This window comes from Myotis lucifugus, unplaced genomic scaffold, assembly GCF_000147115.1.
Source record: "Myotis lucifugus unplaced genomic scaffold, Myoluc2.0 scaffold_180, whole genome shotgun sequence".
Taxonomy (NCBI): domain Eukaryota; kingdom Metazoa; phylum Chordata; class Mammalia; order Chiroptera; family Vespertilionidae; genus Myotis; species Myotis lucifugus.
Genome location: NW_005871228.1, coordinates 1556444 through 1571397, shown reverse-complemented (window position 1 = coordinate 1571397; position 14954 = coordinate 1556444). Strand labels below are relative to the sequence as shown.

Genomic DNA, 14954 nt, shown 5'->3' with positions numbered 1-14954 from the left:
ATGGTAAAATTAATTATAATTTTATATATTAATTTTATAATAAGAATACTTATTACTCATGTAATAATAAAAGAAACAAGATTTTTTCATTGACTTAAAATTAATTTTATAATAAAAATGAATGTATGCTAACGACAAAATGCAAACAATAGAGAAGTATATAAAATGAATTGTAAAAGATTCCCTTCTCACCCATCCTTCCACACAGGTGGGTACTGTTAACTATTTGGTGTCTGTTCTTCCAAATAATTTTAAAAATGCACTTACACTCACATGCAATTTATATATATCATAATGCTAGTCTTCATCTTGCTTTTCACTTGGAGATCTTGCCATATCTGCACAAATAGATCACTTTTTTTTTGTTAATCCTCACCTGAGGATTTTTTTTTCCTCATTGATTTTCTTTTTAGAGAAAGTAGAAGGGAGGGAAGCAGGGGAGAGAGAGAGACATCGATGTGAGAGAGATACATCGATAGGTTGCCTCCTGCATGTACTCTGACTGGGGCCAGGGATCGAACCTGCAATCCAATACATGCCCTTGACTGGAAATCGAACCCACAACCCTTCAGTGCCCAGGCTGATGCTCTAACCACTGATCCACCAGCCCGGGCCCACCTTACTTTTTAATAGCTGTATTATGCGCCTTGTTTTATTGTACCATAATTAACGAAACTACCCCAAATAATGACCATTTATGTTAATTCCAGTTTTTCTCCCCTAAAAATAACGTGATGAACAGTGTGTGTCTATATCTTTGCCTACGTGGGAGTATTTCCAAGGACGGGCTCCCGCTAGTGGAGCTGCTAGGTTGAGAGGTTTCACATCTAACAGTTGGAGAGTGCCAGACTGGCTTCCAAAACGTTGCAGGAGAGTTCTCAGTTCCACACACTCTTACCTACACTGGAATCTAAAATTTTGCTGAAACCAAAATGGCTTGTGTTACTTCAGCTTTCATTTCCCAGGTGGTTGTGGGGAGAGAGGGTCATGTCACCTCCTACTGACGATTCCTTTCCTGTACATTGATGTGGCGCATTGGAAACTAAGACATGTCGTTTGGAGGAGTACATGTGATCTATTTGCTAAGAACAATGTGCCCCCATCAGAACACGGAACGCTGGCCATGTGTGTACAGGAGCAACTGAAGCCTCAGGGTCAGCAGAGTGGGGCTCTAGATGGGCACTGAACTGTGGCCAGAAATATGGGCTCCAGGTGCTCCAGCTCTGCCTGTGTGGTTTCCGACCAGCCCGCCCCTCCCTGACCTCGGTTTCATCTGTAAAACGGGAGGCTGATGGCTGATATTTCATACCCAGGCCCCCACGTTGCAGGACTCCACCTCCTCTTACCTGTGCTCTCGGAGAAGTGCCCCAGGTTGAGGATGTCGTTGAGCTCTTGGTAATGGTTCTGTTTAATGTAGGTGGTCTTTTCTGGCGTGTCCTGCAGTTGCATGGTGACCTCTTCCAAGTCTTTATCGAGCTAGAAGACAAAGGCTCCAGGTGAGTCAGAGCTCCAGCCCAGCCCCTGCCCCGGCCCTGGCAGCCAGGCCTCCAGAGCCAAGAAGCGGCTCACAGGGTCACAGGGCTGGGCCTCAGGCTGGTTTAGGGAGGCACTGAGAGCCAGAGGGGCTGGTGCATTTGGGGAAGAGATGCAGACGGCCCTGCCAGCTCTTGTTCCAGGAGGAGCTGTGATGAGAGGGGCCTGGGCTTTGCAATGATGTGTCCAGTGCAGCCTTGTGCCTCAAGGAGCAGCCCAGGGAGGGGAGAGCATCCCAGTGCAGGCTCTGAAGCTGGCCAAGCCTAGGGGCAGGCCCAGAGCTGTTCCTCACTGGCTGTGTGCTAGCTGGTGAGGACTGAGTTTAGTTCTTTCATCTGTAGAATGGGTGTAATAATGGTATCTACCTTACAGGGTTCTTATGAAGATTAAATGAGATAATACAATAATTTAGTCCAGTACTTAACACATATAAGAGTAATCTGCTACTATAAGATTATGACTGTAATTATTATTATTGATACTAGCAGAGTCCTTGGTGTGGGGGAACAGATCTGCAGGACTGGCCAGCTCTTAGCCTCACACTGTTGTGGAGAATCAGATGCAAGCCCTGGGCAGTCCAGTCCCTGGGGAATGTGTGTGTTGGGGAGTGGACCGTAGTTGGGAGGGTAGGGGCACCCTATTACAACATAAGGGAGGGACCACATCAACTGTAAAGTACTGTCCTGATGCCAAGAGCACAGCCGTAAATTATTTAATAAGTTTTGTGCAGGAGGCGAGAGATACCTCTTTCTGTGTGACTCAAATGGCAAGGCTAGGATCAAAGGTGGAAGCACCAGGAAACCAGATTGTAGTTCAAGTCCAGGAAAAACAACCCAACACCTTAGGGCATTTGACAGTGGCTTGGGTTTTGGGTTTCCTGAAGTGAGTAAACTCTTCGTTGTTGGAGTGTGGAAGTCGAGGGACAGAAACCTGTCCTACTCTGCTCCCGTGGCTGGTGGAGGGCGGCCCCACAGTAAAAGCAGCGTTAGATGCCAGAACGCTATGCAGAGTCCCTTGTGGCAGAGACTGTGAGCAACTGGAAATACAGAATACTCACATGTGAATTTCAGATAATAAGGGATCATTTTTTAAGAAAAGTATATCCCAAATATTGTGTGGGACATACTTACACTAAAAATATGACTGGTTGTTTGTCTGAATTAAAAATCTTTTTCAAAATGAAGATAAATTTTATTCTCATTATAAAAATGATTCATGTTCATCATAACAAATTCAAACAATGTGGAGGAAAGTATAAGAATCAAAGATTATCTGAAATTCCCACTTTGTACATCTATGTGTGTATATACTATTAAACACACTCCTATTTCTACTTAGATTATTGCATGAATATTCATTCTATTCTACAATCTGTTGTATATTACTTGTCATATCATACCATATGACATGATGATGACTTAAAAACACCCTATAATTTCTCTTTTAATTAAATGTGTCTGAATTAAGATTTAACTGGGCATCCTGTATCTAATCTGACAATCCTATGTTTCACTTCTTCCTTGGGTCTCTTAGCTACAGACTACATTTCCCAGACTCCCTCTGGCTAAGTATAGTGTGAAAGTTCCTGTCAAATGTAACTGGAGCAAACCCAAAATGTGTACAATTTTGTATCACTTGCTTAATAGGCGTGGGTGACCTATGAGTCAGCCTCCATAATTGAGGAAGCCTCCATAATTACCCCAGCAGTTCAGGGCTCGGAGAGCTTCCAGCCTGGCAAACACATCCACACCGGAAGATGACGCGCCCCCACTCCATGCGGGAGAAGCACCTGTGCTTGGGGTCCCTCCCAGACCTTGCCCTATGTATTCCTTCATCTGGCTGTTCTTCTGAACCCTGTATCATATCCCTTGCATGACTTCTTTCTCTTTCCTTCCTGAGCCTGAGAAGAGGACGTGCCTTCCCCCTGGGTTTAACGGTACTGCTGTGGCCTTGGGGAGTGGCAGACAAGAATGAAGGGGTCTCATCCGGCAATGACCTTGGAGGAGCAGAGCTGCCCGCCAATCTGGACTTCTCTCTTTAGCACCATTAGGTAAGAGAAAATTTTCTTTGGGCCACTTTATTTTGGGGCCTCTTTGTTATAGTAACTTAGCCAGTATCCTAACTAAGACATCTCCTTCATTCCTCTCCTGTCCCATTGAATCAAAATTCCTCTATTAAACACCTGGTCCAAGAACCGTGGGCCCAGTCACAACCCTGATCCAAAGAGAGGGGTGGACAGAAGAAGGTAATTTGGTTTCTCTTCCCTGGTATACAAAGTCCAGCATTTGAAGTTCGGCTTGGGCACAAAGGAATCTGGTTATGGCCTCTGAAATACTCAAGAACCAGAGAAGGACCTTCAGGACAAAGTGAGGTCTGCTGCAGCAAACTCTCCGGGAAGTTTCTCTCTACTTCCTTCTCTCTTGTGGTCCATCACGTAGATGTAAGTGATTACAGGTGAGTGTAGAGAGTGAACAGTTGAGGGGGGTGCACACAGTTAGGAAGCTATCTGTGAAATAACAGAAGATATATTTTGTGCTCCGCTGCCTGGGTTCCTGATACAGGACTCCTGAAATCCTTATAATTTCCCGTGTGAGAAGTGTGTTTTTGTTCTAATGAGGCAACTCTGGGTGGGCCCCTGGATGAGGGCTGGTCATTGGCAAGACCAAACCATGATTAGAAGCTTGGAATTGTTAGCCCCACCCTATTCTCCCGACAGGGTGAGGAAGCCTCCATAATTACCCCAGCAGTTCAGGACTCGGAGAGCTTCCAGGCTGGCAAACACATCCACACCGGGAGATGACGCGCCCTCACTCCATGCGGGAGGAGCACCTGTGCTTGGGGTCCCTCCCAGACCTTGCCCTATGTATTCCTTCATCCGGCTGTTCTTCTGAACCCTGTATCATACCCCTTAATAAACTGGTCAACATAAGTGTTTCCCTGAGTTCTGTGAGCTGCTCTAGGAAGTTATCTGAACCTGAAGAGGGGATGGTAGGACCCCCAAACTGGTAGCTAAATTTTTAGGACAGAAGTTGAGGGTAACCTGGGGACCTACTACTTGTGATTGGCGTCTGAAGTGGGGTGGGAGCAGTGCTGTGGGACTGAGCCTTTAACCCGTGGGATCGGACACTGTCTCCCGATAGTGTTAGAACTGGGCTAAATCATAGGTCACCCCGCAGGTGTTGCAGAGAACTGCTTGGTGGGGGAAAAGCCCCCACACATTTGGTGACCAGAAGTGTCAGAAGTGAAGTGTTTGTGTGAGTAGTAGAGGAGACACACAGGAGGTGTACAACTGAGCTTTTCCAACTCACTGCTACAATCGGGAAGTTCACAAATTTCTCAGAATGCCGTTCTTTCTGGGGATGTATTGAATCAGGGCATCTGGACCCCAGGGCCTGGGCCAGCGGGGCAATAAACTCCTGCAGATCTGACTAATAGCCTGTCTAGCTCACGTCCTCCTTGGTGCCTGCAGCCGGCACGACGGCAGCTGGGGCTGCACAGCTGTGATGCAGGGATGTCCTAGAGGAGACATGGAACAGCAGCTCACAGTTCCCTGCATCGGGGCACAGGGACGCCAGAGGGAGGACGGGGCCCTGGCTGGCAGTGCTGTGGGAGGTACCTCTGTGATCTTCATTCGCAGGCGATGGTTTTCGGACTGCAGGCCCTCGAGGCGGGATGTGCTTGCTTGGTTCACGCTGGTGACAGAGGTGGACGTTTTAGAATCTTCTTTCTTCTGATTCTGAGTGAATTGGAAGCGTCTGTTCTGAGTTGCTGCATCTGGGTTTGTTCTCAGAGTGATAAGCTGAAAGAACATAGGTGGGTTTGAAAAGAGAACCCTGGGGTCCTCCCTCCCTCCGGCCTTCCCGCAGGTCCTGCACTGGAGGCAGCAGGGGCCATAGGAAGTACATGCTGCGAGTCCAGAGCCCTGGGCTCAGGACTGTCTCTGCCATTCACTTGTGCGTGACCTGGGCAGCCCCCTTCCCCTCGCTGAGTCTCGGTCAACTTCCTTGTCAGTAGAAGTCTGGTCTTCAGACCCTGATTCCACCTGCGTCCCAACTATCCTGCAGAGCCCACTAGGGCCCCTTAGCCTGGCTCAGCTGAGCCTCACTCTGCCTTGGGCCTTGCACCATGTGGAGAAAAAAAAATGAAGGTGACAGTTGTAAAGATGGTGGGATGGAGGAGAGTGCAGGCTTCTTGTTAGAACCACTGGTGAGTGTTGGGGGAAGACTAGTGACTAGCTCTGTCGCTGACAAAGACATTTTTATATGAGAAAAGGTTGCCACTTGACCCTGATCTTACTTATTTAGTTGAGAAACATCTCTGGTTTGAGGCAGGCTCTAGGCTCAGGACTGGAGAGCAGGGGCTGAGCGAGCACGACCCCTGATGACCAGGACCTCATGGGCCAGGGGCGAGGGGCTGAGCTCTGAGGAAGGCTGGGAAGGATGGGGAGGATATGGGAATCCCAGGGGGAAGAAGCGGCATATGCCAGCACAGGGAGACTGGGGCTCAGGGCGCTTATGGAGAAGGGCTGTTTGGATGGTGGACAGGGATTTGTGGGGAGACTGAGGGTCCTGAAAGGCAGCCCAGTGTCAGAAACTTGATCCTGGAGACAGGAGGGCAGTGAGGACCTACTGAGGGTGACAGAGCAGAGTGACATGACCAGAGTGGGGCTCAGAATCATCTGGCATCTTTTGCAGGACAGAGAGAACGTTGGAGTGTAGGAAGCTGGAGCCTGGGCAGGTGTCGACAACTAGAGAAGGGAGGAGTATTCGCCAGAGGCACTTAGGGCAGAGCTGACACTGCTTGGGGACTGACTGGGCACCCAGGAGGATGCAGGTGCCATGGGCAGCCTCTAGGGTTGGGGGGGCCCTGAGTGATCTCTCCCTCATCTGCTCCTAGGCAGACACTCCCCTGCTTGGGCCAACAACTCCTTCCCCACTCTGTTTCTCGAGACCCACGGAAGTCAGGCTTCCCTCTGTGCAGATCTGCTACTGCAGGGGCTCCTAGGAGGCAAGGCCTTTGGCTCACCCACCTGCTGCTGGGCAGGATAATGTTTGAAAAGCACCTCTCAGGGTGGTCCTGCAGGTCAGCTTTTCAGATGAATGAAACATGTAAGTGGCTGTTAGAAATGGTTATTCTTTGTGACCCATGAATACTACTTCTGCCACTCTATCTTAAGGGAATAATGGGAAATAAGGAGCATGTGTTATGTGGAAAAGTCGTTTATAATAAATAAAGTCGGAAACAACTGTAATGAGCACCAATAAGAGACCTAGTGACAAGTAAACGTGGGACTTTCCCTCAGTGAGGTTATAAACGTGGGGAAATACAAAACACAAAAAATTAAGTGAAAAAGGCAAACTGCAAAGCAATATATGTGCTAGAATTATAGCTATATCTGAAAAAGCACCACTGCCTAGCTATTAAAAACACTGGAAGAAACACATAAAATATTAACAGTAAAAAAACAAAATAAAACGTTTTTTTTCTGGGTGGTAGGACTGTTTGGTTTCTGAAAATCTGGCTTTTACTCTTCTGCGTTTTCCAAACTTTCTGCGTTGTGAATTGTGTTCATCATAAAAAGAATGTGTACAAGTTAGGAAGTGGAGGAAACTCAGCGATCCCCTGTGACAGAGCTGGAGGCCAGAGGCCAGAGGCCAGGGTGGGGAGGGTGGGCTGTGGGCACTGCCCGTACCTTGGGCACAAACACCAGGCAGAGGGTGATGGTGCTGCAGAAGATGATGACCAGGGCCACGATGCAGAACTGCACGTTGGGCTGGTCCCGGGTCAGGAAGGAGACGGCGGCCCCGATGATGCACATGATGCCCACATTGTAGACGCTCATCCCGATGTACTTGCTGTCGTTGAGCGCGGGGATGCTGACATTGCGGGTCTCCCAAGCTAAGAAACAGCCGAACAACTGAAATGGTGGACAGAAAGGAAAGATGGTCATTACCAAGTGGTGGCACACGCTCTCTGTTCTGAGAAGCAACTGAACAGAGGGCTACTTGGGAAGTGGGGGTTGCGGGGAGGGAGGCTGGGGCTTAGCTATCAGCCAGGTCTTCTGGAGGTCACCACCTGTCTCTACTCATGGCCCTGGGTGAGTCTGGGGGTGCCGATCGGGAGTGTTACAGCTGTCTGGTTCTCCTTCGCCCCCACCCCGGGTTCATGCACAGACACACAGGAGCCATAGTGGGAAGGACCTTCAGACATGATCTTCACCATCTCCCCTCATTCTACAGAGAACACTGAGGCCCAGAGAGAGGAAGGGACTTATCCCAGGCCACAGAGCAACACGCTGGCCAAAGTGGACCGTGTCTCTAGAAGTTTAGTCCAGTCTTTTTCCCATTATACCAGCAGGAGCCCCTGTGTCTGGGACTTCTGTTACCCTACAATGCACATAGCTACCCAGAATAGACACCGTGTTTCCTAGCCTATACATGACTAGGTTTTGGATAATGCCATGTAGTGTGCACAAGTACGTACAAGTTCTGGAAAGTGTCTTTAAAGAGAAAGATGTTCTTTTCCTCCTTCCTAATAGATGGAGTAGAACAGGTGGAGTTCAGACCACTAAGTCATTTTAGACTACAACGTGGAAGCAGCATGATGAAGATGGGGGCCCACAGATGCAAGGAGCTCAGGTGTGGGAGCCCCCACACCTCTCTGAGACTGCTTACTTGAGAGGGAGATTAACTGTCCCTTTAACCACTATTATTCTGGTTTTCGGTCCCTTGCAGCTCTACTCTTAACCAGTATCTCCCAACAGAATTGAGCAGGTAGAACTCCAATGTAATCTGAAGCGGTGTTGAGAGTTTATCTTCACAGGTGGTCTAAGGGCAGGGCAGGCTGCAGAAGGAAGTACAGATAAAATGCAGGGCAGAAAAGTGTGTGGGTGGGAGGGAGAGCCGACCGAGACCGCGGACTGAGCCGGGGCTTCTGCTGCAGTGCAGCATCTCCAGGAGGCCTCCCCACAAAGGGCCTCTTCGCTGAGATCTCCTCACTGCAGCTGGGGCCTGGGCCATCTGCCTGAGCCACTGAGCAGCACAGTGAGGGACTATGGTTTGAGGTTTGGTTTACTTTGGCACCGCAGTGCTGTGTGGCAGAAGGGTGGCTGGCACAAGGCCGGAGGATCTGGAATCTGCTCTGCTGTCCACTGGCTGTGTGACTCTGGGCATGTCACTTCACCTCTCAGGACCTCAGTTTCAATATCTGTGGAATGGGAATAAAAATACCTCTCTTACAGGGTTTCCTTCCAGATGCAGTGAGAGGGTGGATGTGAAAGCATATTATAAATGGAAATGTCCTATATAGAATGTAAATGGCATTTTGTAATTGGTATTATGTTATACAGTCATGGTTGTTCTCCTCTCCTTTTCTTAGTGTGTTATCTCACAGACTGATTTATTTTTAAAAAATTCCTTTTAAAATGGAGAACCAGAAGCCCAGGAAGCAGACACGGAATGAGGGAAAGAACCCACAGCTGTGAAAGTCTGCTTTGTGCTGGTTCCCTCAAAGTCGGCCCCCTGCCATCCCACAAGGGCACTGGGCATGGCTGCCACATCTCACAGGGGAAGAAGAGGCTGAGCAAGGCCCAGGTCCCACAGTAGTGAGTGTCAGGGCTAGATGGGTGCTAGGTCTCCTGCTCTCTGACAGGGGGTCTCACCTGCTTTGATTTCAGACTTCTGACCTCCAGAACTGTGAGATGTTTTAAGTCACCAGTTTGTGGTAATGTGTTATGGAAGCCACGGGAAACTAAGACGCCATCCATGGATGGTACAGGCTGCTTTGAAGGGGTAAGCTCCCCATCACGGGAGGTGTGGAAGCAGTGAGTGAAAGAACACTCTTTGGAATGCTCATGGTGGGTTGTGCAGAGTGAGGATGGTGAAACATCTGACAGCAGAGCGGGACTACAGGGCTGTGCATGCTCTTTTCAGCCGTGAGATTCTGAGGTTCAAGTGCAGGAGGGACTAGGAGAGGGGCTTTTAGTGATAAACCCTAAGGGCCAGGAGGGCTGTGCACACTTCTTTGCATACACTGGACACTAAAGGATTCGTGCTGTCAACTACAGTTTTATTGACAAGATCTGATTGGTATTAGCTTTACTGGAAGAGATACAGTCATCTCCAACCACTTTTGGAAGTAGGTGGGGAAGATAATGAATGGCCAAACAGTATAGATAAATCCAGGTTGGAGTTGATCTGATTCACATAATCTAATTTTACAGAGTCAGGGTCAAGAACATGGAGGCTGAAGGGACCCTGGGAAGAGTCTAGTTTCACTCTTTACTCAACAAAGGCTGGGGCAACTCAAGTCATGGATGTTGCACATTTCCTGTAACAGGGCTCCTTCCTTCCCAGGGGCGCCATCACATCTGTGAACACTGCTCTGTCATATGAAATCCTTCCTTATGTGGGCCAGGGGGCTGCTTCGCCCACTGGTGATGATGCTGTCCTTGTGTCCGTGCCACCTCTCTGACAGCCCTGGTGCCCAGGATCCCAGAGTGTGTCCCTTCCTAAGCCTAGGGCCTTAGGCTGGTCTTTTAATGACTCATTTACATTCTGGGAACCTCCTGTGGGCACTTCCAGGTCATTACCTCATGGGACGCAGATGGCAGCCCAGTAGTTCGCAAAGGACCTCTATGGAAACACAAGAGGGTCTCAACTAGTGTGAAGTGAGGGAAATCTTTGCCGAGGGTCCCCTAACACCTGCTCTTCTCGTGTGGCCCCTTGAAGGACCCAGGATTGACCACTAACAGTTTCGGAAGCAGCAGCAGGCGTGGAAGCATTTGAGCAGCGTAAGGAATCCGTTTATTTTAGGACTTTTCGAGGGGGCTTCACTTTCCACTTCTAAGTGGAGGCCACACAGTAGCAGATGGTGGCTTAACTTTCCTGTGGAAGATCTGAGGAGGGTGTAGCAGCAGCTTCCTGTCACTGCAGGGGTTTTAAGTGGAGGCACAGTTTTCACAGCATGTGGAGAGAAGATTCAAGGCTCAATCTGGGATAAGATAAGGTGGGGCTCACCTTTCAAGGCCTTCCTCACCTCGACATTCCACAATTGTGTGAGCGGGGCTTGGTGCCTGATCTTTGATATTAACAGATGAGTAGAGTGGAAAGAGTGCTAAGTTCTGGGACTGAAAGTTACCAGATGGCCTGTGGCAAATCACTTAACCTCTCTGATCCTCACTTTCATCATCTACAGAATTGGAGGAGTCCAGCAACCTCCCCTGGATTTAGAGGATCCAGTGAAATTCGGATGTGAACATGCGCTAGATGTTAACACACTGCCCTCCAGGAGTGGGACAGAGGCAGCTGCCCAGAGCCATGCTCCCAAGTTTTGTTTGACTCTGCCACTTACTAGCTGAGTGACTTTGGGCAAACAGCCTCAGGTATTCCTCAGTGAAGTACTAATGAAGACATTATTTATACCAACTCACAGGGTTGTTACGGAAATTGCCATACCTTGTGGCAGGTACTGGGCCTGGCATAAAGCAAGTGCTTAGTCCTGGGGGTTCTTATTTTTATGTTGCTGGAGGCCCTTAGGAGACAGAGTGTGACAGGGAAGCATTTCCCTGCACTCCGCCTCCTGCTCTGCACCTACCATGAGAAGCCCCTTGTAGGCATAGACGATGCCAAGCCAGATGGTCATGTGGGTGTTCTCACAGTGCTCCAGGAGAGGGCGGATGGAGATGTCTCGTCCTGCGGGGTCCGGCTGTGCAAAGAAAAAACAGAAACCCAGGGATGGCACTGGGCACCCTTCCAACAACGGGGTCCCTACCTGACTGCGCTTTTCCCTCCCATAAGCCACAGCTAGTGCCACCATCAGGATTTTTGGATCCGCCTCTTTTCCACCTGTGTTCCTATGGGGGTGGGCCTCAGCGAGTTTGACTGCCTTCTGTTTGTTGGCTGTGATTCAGCCTGTACTAAAGTTATATATGTTTTTTATGCCCTTCCAATTTGAGTCAGAGCTCCTGAGGGTAGGGACTGAGTCACTTGTGTGCCCCTAGAACCTAATACAAGACTTGGTCCAGAGCCAGCATCTATAACATTTGTTGAAAGAGGGGGAAATTGAGGCACAAAATTAGGTCAGGAGTCCTTTAGGTATCTCTGGAATGAACTTGGGGAGCTGCAGATACAGATCTACTGGCTGGGCCAATCAGATCTACTGCCAAGCCCTTCTAAAGAGACCCTCTTGCCCACCACCCCATTAAAGGAGCTCTGGTGGCTGCATTACCCATCTGGGGCCAGAGCTGATTGGACAAGGGGTGGGCACCTGACCCTAGGTAGCCAATCCAGAGGCTGGTCAGAGACCTATGAGGTTTCCTAGAGCAGAGTGCTCTGTCCAAGAGGGGTGGTAGAGAGGATCCTACCCAACCTCAGTAATTAGAACTGGAAACCTCTGGGAGAGAATCAGGAAGGAGGTAGCAAAAGGAGAAAAAGACACTCAGGGAAAGAAAAAATATATACTGTTCATATACAGGGTGGGGCAAAAGTAGGTTTATGGTTGTTCATATGGAAATGAATACAAGAATTAACAAATAATAGCACAAGAATGAACTCTGTGCTTTACATACTCACAACTGTAAACCTACTTTTGCCCCACCCTGTACTTTTCCTGAATCATTGAGAGTAAGTTGCAGATATCCTGACCCCTCACCCCTAAATATCTAGCATGTGTTTCCTTAGAACAAGGAGATTCTCTTACATAACCACACACACTTAACCAAATTCAGGAAATTTAACATTGATACAGTATATTATCTAATATACCATCCACTTTCAAATTTCACCAGTTGGCCTAATAATGTCCTTTAAGGCAATTGTGGTTTTTCCAAAGCAGGGTCCAATCTGGGACCTTGTATTGCATTTGCTTGTCGTACCTTTAATCTCCAACAGTTCCTGAGCCTACTTTGGTTTTTCATGTCACTGATATTTCTGAAGTTTCCAGCTTAGTTATTTTGTAGAAAGTCCCTCAATTTGGGTTTGTCTGAATGTGTTTTCATGATTAGATTTAGGTTGGGCATTCTTGGCAGGAATCCTATGTAAGTGATGTTTTGGCCTTCTCGGTGCTTCACTTCAGGGGCACTTGATGGCATCTTGTCCTATTACTGGTGACGTTAACTGTGATCATTTGGTTGAGGTGATGTCTGCCAGACTCTCTGCTTCAAAGGTACCATTTCCCTCTCATAATTAATAAATAATCTGTGGGAGATATTTTGTGCCTGTGTGAGTATCCTGTTCCCCCACAAACATTAACTCAGTGGTTTCAGCATCCATTGATGATTCTTACCTGAGTCACATTATTTTGGTGGTTGCAAAATGGTGATTTTCTAACACTATGATTCCACTGAAATACTTGGCATTGTACTGTACACAACATCTTTCCTTACGGCTCACTTTTAAAAATGTGTATCAGTATAGACTTGTAGGTTTCTTTTTAATTCAGTGTCTTATCCAGTAATATGTCTTTTTAATTTTGATGCTCAAATTTTTCCAGATTTGGCTAATGGAAACCCCTTCGCTGCTGGCTGCCTTCTGTGTTCTTCAACATGTCCCCATAATTTTTTTGAGCACTTTTCTACTTCTTGGCACAAGATGTTCCAAGGTCTCCTCACACTTTTTCCCCCCTCAGTCTTAGAATCAGCCATTTTCCCAAGGAGTTCGGCTTCTTTTTAGCAGAGATTGGTATTTAGAAATCAATATCTGGGCATTAGATGTGTTCATGGTTTCTGGGGTATCATTAATTTTAGGTCTATGTGTGAATATATGTATGTATGTATGTATTTATGAACCATCCATCATAATTTTATCTATATCTTTCTATCATCTATCTATAGGTATATATGGTGTCCCAAAATGTATACACACACATTTAATAATTGTATACATTTTTGGGGGACACCCTGTATATATAAGTTCTAACAACACAGGTTTCTTGCTTGCCTCCCTCTATTTCCATATTTGCATCTTTCTTCTTCTACAGTGAAAACACTGGTTTTCAATAACATCAAAATATTCTCATTTGCTTAATCCTACAAATAAACACAAAACAGTTTCAGAATTGCTACATCCATACACTGCCAAGAAATTTATTAAGTAAAGTTGAAGATTTCTTTACATATCTGTTTGTCTTTAGAACAGATACCAATAACGGTATCTCATCAAAGAAGTATGTTCAGGATGTTGTCCTATTGAGGCCCAGGGTGAAGTCATATGCCGGAGGGGAAGGGTTAGGCATTCCCAGGGTCAATCACTAGGAGGAAGGGGCACTTTGGTGATGTAGAAGGTGGGCCTGAGGCAGGTGGAAGATGGAACCCCTATTTCTCTTGGCTCTGTTCTCTAGGCCTGAGCTTTGAGGCAGCAATGGCCTGGGCACCTGTGAGTTGGGGAAAGACGGTGTTCCCACATGGAAGCAGGAGTGGTGGTATCCCTGGGCACAGGCCATCTTGTAACCAGATCATCCAGCTACATGCTCTCTGAGGCCTGATTTCCTTTTGTTGTCCTAAGCCACAGGAAGCCTTAGCTTGGCTTCTGTGGTTCCATGGTCACTGAGTGCACATGCGGGCTGGAGTGCCAGAGGGGAGGGGAGGGCCATGAAGCCTCTGTCGTGGTGGCAGTGGGTACCAGTGAGAGACACCCAGGGGAAGGTGGCTATCAGAAACCACAGTCAGAGTGGCCAAGGCCAGAGATTTCCCCTCCATTGCTGCCTGGATTCTAAGGTGATGGGAGTTTCTTTAAGTCCTTTCATTGTTTAACTAAGGAGACTGAGAAGGAATGTGGTCCCAAGGTCAACAGTGACTTTGTGGCAGAACTTGAGTTTCTCTAATATCTGACAACCAAGCAGACATTGGAATGCAGTAGCACAGGCCCATCGCGGCCATGCATGAATAGCAAACCCATTAAAGGTGACCGTGTCTGTTCTGCAATGAAAGGCACTAATTTATGATGGACTCTTAGATTCTATGTGTAGAGGACTGATTCTGTCAAACATCTTGTTCAATGTAATGATAACTATTCACAGGAAGCTGACGATGGTTGTCTGGCTTACATGCCCCTGTGACAGACCTCTCTTCCCACTATTGGTGAGATGGTTGCAGTTTTTTTACTGAACCAGAACCACCTCCTCCTGCACCTCCACCCACTGGTCTTTCCTCTTGGGCTCCCCAGAATAACCTCAACCTCTCTCTCTCCTTGAGTCTGCACACCATCCTTTAGAAGGGGGAGACCCACACTGAAGGCACACACCACCTCCTCCCACATGTCGACCTGGTCCTTTTGCCTGCTTGAGTTTACTGTTGATCTAGAGGCCTAGGGTCGAGCTCAGCCACCTGGTGAAAGTCCGCCTGCACCCTTTCCCAGATCTCCTTGCATTTTTAAGTAACGACCTTCCACTGGTGATTCAGATGTTCCTCAGGGTTGACTAAGACC

General features: G+C 47.8%; 1 protein-coding gene across 1 annotated transcript in view; it reads right to left on the bottom strand.

Moving 5' to 3' along the window:
- Positions 1-14954, bottom strand: part of GABBR2 (gamma-aminobutyric acid type B receptor subunit 2) — a 324860-nt gene that overhangs the window by 4133 nt on the left and 305773 nt on the right. Inside the window, exons 13-16 of the mRNA XM_006096509.3 lie at positions 11128-11238; positions 7226-7450; positions 5150-5332; positions 1347-1476 (exon numbers count right to left, since the gene is read on the bottom strand). Coding sequence (XP_006096571.2) covers positions 1347-1476; positions 5150-5332; positions 7226-7450; positions 11128-11238 — 649 coding nt within the window. The remainder of the gene's footprint in view (positions 1-1346; positions 1477-5149; positions 5333-7225; positions 7451-11127; positions 11239-14954) is intronic.